General features: G+C 59.3%; 1 protein-coding gene across 1 annotated transcript; it reads left to right on the top strand.

Moving 5' to 3' along the window:
- The first annotated feature begins 3,050 nt into the window (after positions 1 to 3,050).
- Positions 3,051 to 8,350, top strand: ITM2C (integral membrane protein 2C). Its single transcript, XM_014530605.1, has 5 exons — positions 3,051 to 3,244; positions 5,462 to 5,650; positions 6,460 to 6,570; positions 7,016 to 7,166; positions 7,593 to 8,350. The coding sequence occupies exons 1-5, from the start codon at positions 3,170 to 3,172 to the stop codon at positions 7,682 to 7,684; spliced, it is 618 nt and encodes a 205-aa protein (XP_014386091.1). The 5' UTR covers positions 3,051 to 3,169; the 3' UTR covers positions 7,685 to 8,350.
- Positions 8,351 to 8,795: the final 445 nt, after the last annotated feature.

Raw genomic sequence — 8,795 nt, 5'->3', positions numbered from 1 at the left:
ACAGGTCTGGCTCACGTGCCTCACAAGAGTACACAGCCAGGCACTTTGCTCAGAAAGCCCAGTTGCTATGGAAACAGTATGCAGTATTTTCTACTTTCTGAAGGGAAGCTCCCAAATGCCTGGATGCAGTAACTGCTTCATGTGAGGGCTGCATTTTCCTGGGTCTCTAGCATGGCAGATGAAGCTGGCCATCTCTCTGAGTGAGCTGGGCAACCAGGGATCCCCAGAGGCGAGGCCCCCAGCTGACTGCACGCCCCAGAGGCCTCTGTCCACCTGCCAGTGCCCAGTGCGCGGGGCCTGCGAATATGCCAGGGCTTTGGAATTCGAGCCTTGGTCTTGACGGTGTAGTGTGGGGCCAGGGAAGCGATGGCAGCGTTGGGGCAGGATTCAGGGGCCCTCCTTCCTGGGTGGGGCCCTTTTGTCTGGAAGCAGGGACATCCGTGGTTTCCCATCTGCCTCATGACAGCCTCTGGTCCTGCTTTTTCTTCCAGCCACTGCTCGGCCATGATGCTTCTGGGGTTTGGCCCCCGAAGGCTGGAGGGTGGGGAGGGGAGTAGGGGATGAGCCCCCGGTATGCACTCAGTGGGTGTCACTAGAGGCAGGAGAAGGAGCCATTTGTCCACTGCACGTCTAGGAAAGGTGGGGGATCCCCAACCTTCACAGTGACCCCCACAGAGACGTGAGGACACAGGGCCGCGTCAGGCGTCCTGGCTGGAGGCTGTGTCCTCAGCCACACTAGCCGCCCCTCACATTCAGCAGGCGCCACGTAAGCCCCACCTCCTCCCTCTCTGTCCTCTCTGACCTCTCTCCCCACCGCCTGCTCCAGCTGCCTCGCCCGCCCCTTAGAAACACCTGACCCTGCGGGAGCAGAAAGGCGGCTCTAACCTGGTGGCCTCACCTTGACCAGGCACTTCCTCTGGAGCAGGCCCTGGGGCTCTGGCTTGTAGCCCGTTGACTGTTCTGCTGTTGTGTGTGTGTGTGTGTGTGTGTGTGTGTGTGTGTGTATGTGTGTGTGTTTCAGCAGTTCTCACAAGCTTGCTTCTCTGGTTTTCTTGAAGAAGGAGCATAAGCCTGACCCCTTGCAGCCTCAACAGCTGTCTCAGTGGTGGCCCTCACCAGGGAAGTTGGGCAGATAAAGATCTTTATCCTGTACCAAGGGCTTTCAGGTCTTTGTCTCCTTTACTCCCCACAAAACCCCCCTCAGGACAAAGCCCTGTGGGGAGGCAGGCGAACTGTTCACCTTTCATGGGGAACCTGCGCAGGAGGGGCACTGCAGTGGGCATGCTGGATCCAGCCCCTGCAGGGGCCTCAGCGCCGGGTCCCACCGAATACAGATGTGGGTCCCCAGGGGCAGGGGGCACAGCTGGCAGGGTCAGAGGCCTGCCTTCCGAGTCAGCGACGTTCCTGAGGACCATGCACAGGACGGATGGATCCAGGTTGCTTGTTCCTCTGAGCAAGAGGCAGAGTCTGGCTCTTGGCTCGCCCTGTCCAGTGCTGCTCCTGGGAGCCCATTGGAAAGTCATAGCCACTGCTTTGAGCAGGGTGGGCAGGGGCACCTCCATTCTGTGTCTCACCCCATGGCGGCTGAGGCTGGGGCTGCTGGCCTGGTGAGGGATGTGCCCAGAGAGGCCCTCCCCAAGCAACAGCCCCTCTGATGGGACTCTCCTCTGCTCCCCGAGGCCCGGGCCACACCCCCCGACGAGTGCTAAACCAGGGGCCACAGGGGAGAGGACTTGAGGGGCACAGGAGGCTATGAGCCCCATCTCTACCAGACTGGACCTCTGGTGCTGAGAGATATGGGCCTGTCCTGGGTAACTTAGACCTGAACTGTGTCCCCACCCTCTTGCCACCCACCCCACCCCAGGATGAAGGGAGAAAGGAAACATGGCACAAAGAGGGCTAAGCAGGCAGTTAGTGGCAGAGGCCCAGTGAGGCGCTGGGCTCTGAGCTGGAGCTCCTCCCCTCCCCCCACACTGCCCCAGCTCCTGGGGGTGGGGGTGGGGTGGGAGTCTTTGGCACTGGCCTCTAACCTCACCCGGCTGTATCTGGACACCACGGAGGAGGGTTTGGATGGTGGGCACTGGAGGCAGAGACAAGCCTGGCACCTTGACAGCAGCTCACAGGGTGCAGGAGGGCCTGGGTTGGGGGGACAGGCGTAAAAAGGGTGAGCAAGGTCGCACGGGCCCAGTGCTGCAGGTGAAGCATGCTACTGAGATTATACACATCCGGCAACCACCTGCCCAGACACACGCGGTATGGCCTGGAGCTGGGTCTGCTTGGCTTGCTGCTGCTTGGCAGCCCTGCAGCTACTGTCCTGAGCCCAAGCCTGGCTCCCAGAGCAGGTTTTACCAGGAGCCTCCTGCCCCGGTCTCCCTGGCGGCAGCTGCTGCTGCCACAACCACGTTTCCCTCCTGGCAGAAGCATCCTGGCTTCTGGAAAGCCTCCTGACAGCCTGCCTGGCACTGCCAGCCGGGCCTGTGTGAGGCCATCGCTGCCTGGAAGACTGAGCTCTACTCAGCGTAGATCACAGGCCAGACGGAGACCGACCCGACGCTGTGGGCCTCCTGGAGCCCCTGTCCCCACCAGTCAGTGACTGCTCCCGCCGCGGCCCCCCTCCCACTGCCCCCATTCCCGTCCACCCTGTGGACTCCAGCCTTCAGGTGCATCTTGTCACTCCCCACCTCAAAAGCCTCCCTGGCTCCCCACTGCCCAGAGCACCCCGATTCCCACAGGTGACGAGGCCTGGCACAGTGACGAAGGCCATGTCTGTGCTTCCTCTTCTGTGTTTGAAAGAATACCCTGTGGTCACAGCTGGTCCCACGAAGGGGACTCAGCAGGGGAATTCCAGATGCGCCTGCTGAGCCTCTGCGTCATTTTGGGCCTCGTGGCGGGTCTCAGTCCCTGTGTACATGGCAGGAGGAGCTGGGAGAGCCCGCGGCTTCCTTTTCTTCCAGATAATTTCCCACGCACCCACCCGTCCTTCTCTCCCCTGACCCCAAGGCTCCCCCCAGGCCAGCAGGGTGAGGACTCACTTCGGAAAAGGGGTGGGAGGATTCCAGGGTTCAGGACCCCCACCTAACTGACCCTGCACTGCTGTCTGCAGGAGGAGCGGCCCCCCTACCACCGCCACAAGAAGGGGGGCTCCGTGGGCAGCGTGTGCTACCTGTCGATGGGCATGGTGGTGCTGCTCATGGGCCTGGTGTTCGCCTCCGTCTACATCTACAGATACTTCTTTCTCGCTCAGGTGAGGCTGGGTGGGAGGGGGAGCAGGCTCTCAGAGAAAGGGGAGCATTCAGAGAGGGAAGTGTGGGAGTTTGCAGCGGAGGTGGGAGCTAGCAGGAGAGGGCAGCGTGAGCAATTGAGAGCCAGGTGCTTGGGGTTTGTGAAGAGGGGGAGCAGGAAGTCCTGGGCATGCCCCCCAAGATGGGAGGAGTGCCCAGGCTAGCCCAGAAGGCCTGCCCCCTCGTCCTCCCTGGGGAGCCTCGCTCTGGTCCAGGAGCCAGGACTGGGGCCCATCCTCTGACGCCCACAGACACTGGACGAGGGTCCTTACCCGTTTCATCAGACACACCTGTGGTCAACAGGAAACTCTCCCAGCGGTACAGTCAGCAGTGGGGAAGCCGGGATTAGAACCTGGGCCCCCTGGGCCCGTGTGGCCTGAGGCCCCTTCCCACAGAGTCACCCTGGGCCGTTGTCACCAGAAACTCAGACCGAGCACAAATCAGAACTCTGATCCCTCAAACCCTGGGCCCAAGGGTCACGCTTTAAGGAATTCCCTCCCATTTTGTGTTTGGACGCAGGTTATGAAACGAGAAAGGTGGAGGGTGGGTTTACAGACCCACGCACACCATGCCCCCAGCTGGCCCACCCCCAGCGATCTGCTCCTGCAGCCAGTCTGGGCTTCAGCTAGGCCAGGAGAACTGTTCATGGTCACAGTGACCTTGTGATCAACCCAGCCCTGGGGAGGGAGGCAGTGCCCCCGAACTCAGAGAAGTAGGTAAGGTAAAGGTAGCTTGAAAGAAGACCTTAAGTACAACAAATGGGGAACCTCAGAGGGATGAAAAGGCTGCAAATTGCCAGTCATTTATGACCCCAGTGACCTCTCCCACCCTTAAGCATTGGCCTTCACCTTGGTCCTCACCCAGTTTTCCCACAAGGGAAATCGCTCAAGAGTTTCTGTTCCCTGGGACTTGCCCCTGGGAACCCGCTGACTTCCCCTTTTGTCCTCCCTCCCCTCCCCGCAAGGCCTGCTTCCTACCTTGCCCTGGTTTTCGCTTTCCTGTGCGGACCCCGGGGCCTTTTCCTGCTGTGGCCACAGCCCTCTCCTCCACCCACTCTGGCTTCTGGTCCCCTCTACTCCCAGCCCCACTCACACTCCAGGGTTCCTCACCCACCACAATTCCCAGGGACGGGGGCACCTCACAGTAGCCTCTGGTCTGTGCCCCGGGACCCTGTGATTCGGGCGTGCTGACTCACCCTGGAGCTTGCACGGAGACTGGAGGAAAGTCCTGCCCAGTTCAGGCCAGCTGTCCGGGCACCGATGGAGGAGGCCCTGGAGAATTACCCCTGGCCTCAGTCATGTCATAATGCCTCTGCCTCCCTTCCCTTATTTTTTTAAAATACATTTTTACTGATTTCAGAGAGGACGGAGAGGGAGAGAGATCAGTGATGAGAGAGAATCATTGATCGGTTGCCTCCTGCACGCCCCACACTGGGGATCAAGCCCACAACCCGGGCGAATCAAACCGTGACCTCCTGGTTCATAGGTCGACGCTCAATCACTGAGCCACGCTGGCCTGGCTCCCTTCCCTTATGATGGAGGGACGAGGCCGGCCACTCAGGGAAAACAGCGTTTGTCAAGGTTTCTCATGAAGCATGGGGCCCAGGGAAGGTGGGGGCTGGTGTGAGGTTGGACATGGAACTGGAATCACAAGGGCTGCCTCTCAGCTCCTCCCGCCCCCACTTTGCCCCCAGGTCTTCAGGACCCCACAGCAGGGGGCAGAAAAGATGGGTGAATGCCCTCTGGTGGCGGTGTAGGGCGCTGCATGCCCCCGGAGCCCAGCTTGTTCAGTTCAAGCTCCTGTGTTTGCCCCTGAGGACCCTCCTGCTCACCCCAGGCTCTTTCTCAGGTGTCTGTCCCTCTGGGTCCTCCCCGTGCTGGTCCACCCCATTTCCCAAGCACAGACTCATGGACCTGAAGCCAGAAGAAGCTTGAGGGAGCACCTCATTTTACAGATGTGGAAACTGAGGCCCAGAGAGGTCATCCACCCAGGAAATGGTTGGCCCAGCTCACCCTCCCTGACTCCCCACGTTTCTCAGTTTCTCCATCTGTGAAATGGGTCTCACAGTCCCACCCTTCCTGTGTCCTCAGGCCTTAAGAGAGTGAAGTGGGTGGGCAGGTGGCAGTGGCCGGGCCCAGGGCACTGCGTGACCAGTCTGTCTCTCTCCCCACCTTGCTCAGCTGGCCCGAGACAACTTCTTCCACTGCGGCGTCTTCTACGAGGACTCCCTGTCCTCCCAGGCCCGCACGCGGATGGAGCTGGAGGAGGACGTGAAGATTTACCTCGAAGATAACTACGAGCGCATCAACGTGCCGGTGCCCCAGTTTGGTGGCGGCGACCCTGCAGACATCATCCACGACTTCCAGCGGGTGAGGCCAGCCAGGGGCTGAGGCTGGGGCCGGGGCGGGAAGAGGGGCACCCAGGGGCCACAGCCCCCTTCCACCAAGAGTCATGAGGAAGAACAGGCGTGAAAGGAGAATGCTGACGGCCCTTGTACATGCTTTGACTATAGACAGAGTAATATCAGCTGTGTGTAGGGCATGACTACGGCTTAGCTTTGTTGAGGTTTTAAAGACATTGCTTTCATTATACCAGGTGCTAAAGTAAGTTTATAGTTGTGCGTATACAAAACACAAAGTTTTTGTATTATTATTTAGTGATTGTATTATTTTCATAAGAACAACTGAACCTACTTCTGCCCTCCCTGCATGGGTAACGTAGTTATCACTGAATGAACCAGCCACGGATTCTCCCCCCGCCACCTGGCAGCTGCAGACGCTGGCTTCGTGGGTCAGGATGTCCCTTTTTATCGCATATTCCTGTGCCCACGCTGATCGAGGTGCAGCACAAGGAGGGCCTGGGATCGGGGGTTTCTCCCCGAGGGTCCCCCGAGGTGGGCCTCCCAGCTTTGATGACATGCAGTCGGGACATCACTGTATTGCCCAGACCTCGGCTCTGTCACCCCATGAGAAGAGCCCTGTGGCACAGGCATTTAACACTTGGTGTCTTTCATCTAGTAAATGAAACACAGGCTGGGAGAGGAGCAGAAAAAAGGGGTGTATCCCCAGGGCGGGGGTGGGGTTTCTGCCTTTGCTAGCCAGAAGCCTCTCCCAGCCCCCTCCCCCCATGGGCCAGGCCCTCACCTGCAGGGACTGACTTGACCCCTCCTTCTCCCCAGGGTCTGACCGCCTACCATGACATCTCCCTGGACAAGTGCTATGTCATCGAGCTCAACACCACCATCGTGCTGCCCCCTCGCAACTTCTGGGAGCTCCTCATGAACGTGAAGGTGAGCGGTGGTTTTGGCCGTATCTTGTCCCTCCCTGTGGAGCCAGGCCTGGGGCAAGGGAGGTTCCATGTCCTCACTCCATGCCCCCGTCCATACCCCACTATATACCTCACTGCATACCCCAGTCCATGCCCCACTCCATGCCCCAGTCACAGTGCAGGGAGATGCGGAGGCCCTGCCCTTTGGGTGGGAGGCCAGACTCCCACACACGCAGAATTCAGGGCAGCGCAGGCGGCAGTACTTAGCACAGCAGAAGTGCCTGGGGCATTAGAAGGCCGCGCTGTGGAGCCTCTGAATGAGGGAGGGGGCATGTGTGCGTTTCAATGTTGGGGGACACAGCTCGAGTGAGCAGAAGGGTGGCGACAAGGGGAGTGGGCAGTGAGCTAGTGGAGACCACAGGAGGGGCCCTGTGTCCTGACCAGAGCTGTGGCCACTCCCCTTGCAGAGAGGTACCTACCTGCCACAGACGTACATCATCCAGGAGGAGATGGTGGTCACAGAGCACGTCAACGACAAGGAGACCCTGGGCTCCTTCATCTACCACCTGTGCAACGGGAAGGACACCTACCGGCTGCGGCGCCGGGCAACGCGGAGACGTGAGTGGCCCGCCCTGGGCTCCACACCAGGGCCGTCCCAGGCGTGCTGGCCCCCAGAGCTGGAGACCAGTGGTCAGACAGCTCAGAGAGCAGCAGCAATAAATGTTAATTGAGCACGTATTACACACCATGCATTTTACGGTCTTTATGTCCTTAAAGAGTATAAGTTACCATCATCATCATCATTATTGCTGCCCCTTTTAAAGGTGAGGAAACTGAGGCTCCGAGAAGTTAGTTAATACCAGCTCCTGAGCACTCAACATTTTACTGCACTGCCTCGGAGTGAACCTGGGTTTGGTTTCCTGGGCCTTCTCCTCCCACCCCCACCCCCCTCTGGTCCCCTCAGGCTCTGAGGCTGGTGGCTTTCTAGCCCAGCCAGTTCTGGGCCAGGGCACGTCCTCACTGGGATTTCTCTGTTCCCTGCAGGAATCAACAAGCGTGGGGCCAAGAACTGCAACGCCATCCGCCACTTCGAGAACACCTTCGTGGTGGAGACGCTCATCTGCGGGGTGGTGTGAAGGCCTCCCCGCCCTCCCGGTCCCACCCCTGCCTCTCCTCTTTTCTCTTCCTGTCACTCTCTGGCCTTCCTTCTTCCCCTCTCTTAGCTTGTACTTTGGACGCCATTCCATAGATGTGACGTGCCCCCCCCCCCCTTCCCATCAAGCCCTGCCCTCTCCCTGTCCCAGAACCATGACCTCTCAAGGCCCCCACCTCCGCTGACGTCCCGGGCCTGGGGGACAGAGAGGGCGCCCTGAAATGGTGTCTGTGACCACCATCTTAAAGTGGGGTCCTCTGGGGAGGACTGGATGGAGGGGCTGGGCACGTGGGGGTCCTGGGCTAGGGGATAGGGTGTGGGGAGGGGTGTGGAGTGGGGTTCAGAAATGTCTGCACAGTTGGGAAAGTCCTGAAGGCTTTTTTCTTGGATGGCACACTTCCTCCTGTGTCCCAGCTCCCGGGACTGGGCTGAGGATGGGGGACTGTGCCAGGGAGGGACCCACCAGAGCACAAGGGAAGGTGATTGTCAGTGCCTTCAGCCCACCAGAGGGAGCCTGGAGCCTGGGGGTGGGACTGAGTTTGTCAAGCACAATCGTTCTCTGAGTGGAACCAAAGAGGGAGGAGCCAGGGCCCCCAGCACTGGCCCCCCAGGAGCATGGTAGGGTCCCACAGCCAGAGCCACGCTGGAACAGGGCAGAGGAGGGTCGCTTCTCCCCCTGTCGCTGTGGGGCTGAGCACAGCACTGATGCGCCAAGTGGGTGGGGGCTCCTAGCTTCCTCCAAGCTTAGAGCTGTTGTAGAAGATCATGTGGAGGGGAGGGAGAGCCACCTGGTACCTGCACACCCTGCCTCCTTTGTTCTGAAATCCGTCCTCCTCTGCTTTGGGGGAATGCACCCTTTTTCCTTTTCCTCCTCACTTTTGCATGTTTTACTGATCATTCCTTATGCTAACCCCTCTGAGCCCTGAGCCTTGAAGAGGAGGCTTCAACGCCTCCAGTCAGGCTTGGGTGCTCCCTGGAGATGAAACTCTTAAACGCTTTGTATATTTTCTCACTTAGATTTCTTTTCAGAAGTGTCTGTAGAACAATAAAAATCTTTGACTTCTGACTTTGACTTGAAAGTGGCAGGTGGGGGT

Source organism: Myotis brandtii, unplaced genomic scaffold, assembly GCF_000412655.1.
Source record: "Myotis brandtii unplaced genomic scaffold, ASM41265v1 scaffold744, whole genome shotgun sequence".
NCBI lineage: Eukaryota > Metazoa > Chordata > Mammalia > Chiroptera > Vespertilionidae > Myotis > Myotis brandtii.
The sequence above is the reverse complement of the archived record's forward strand: the minus strand, read 5'-3'. Positions and strand labels throughout refer to the sequence as shown.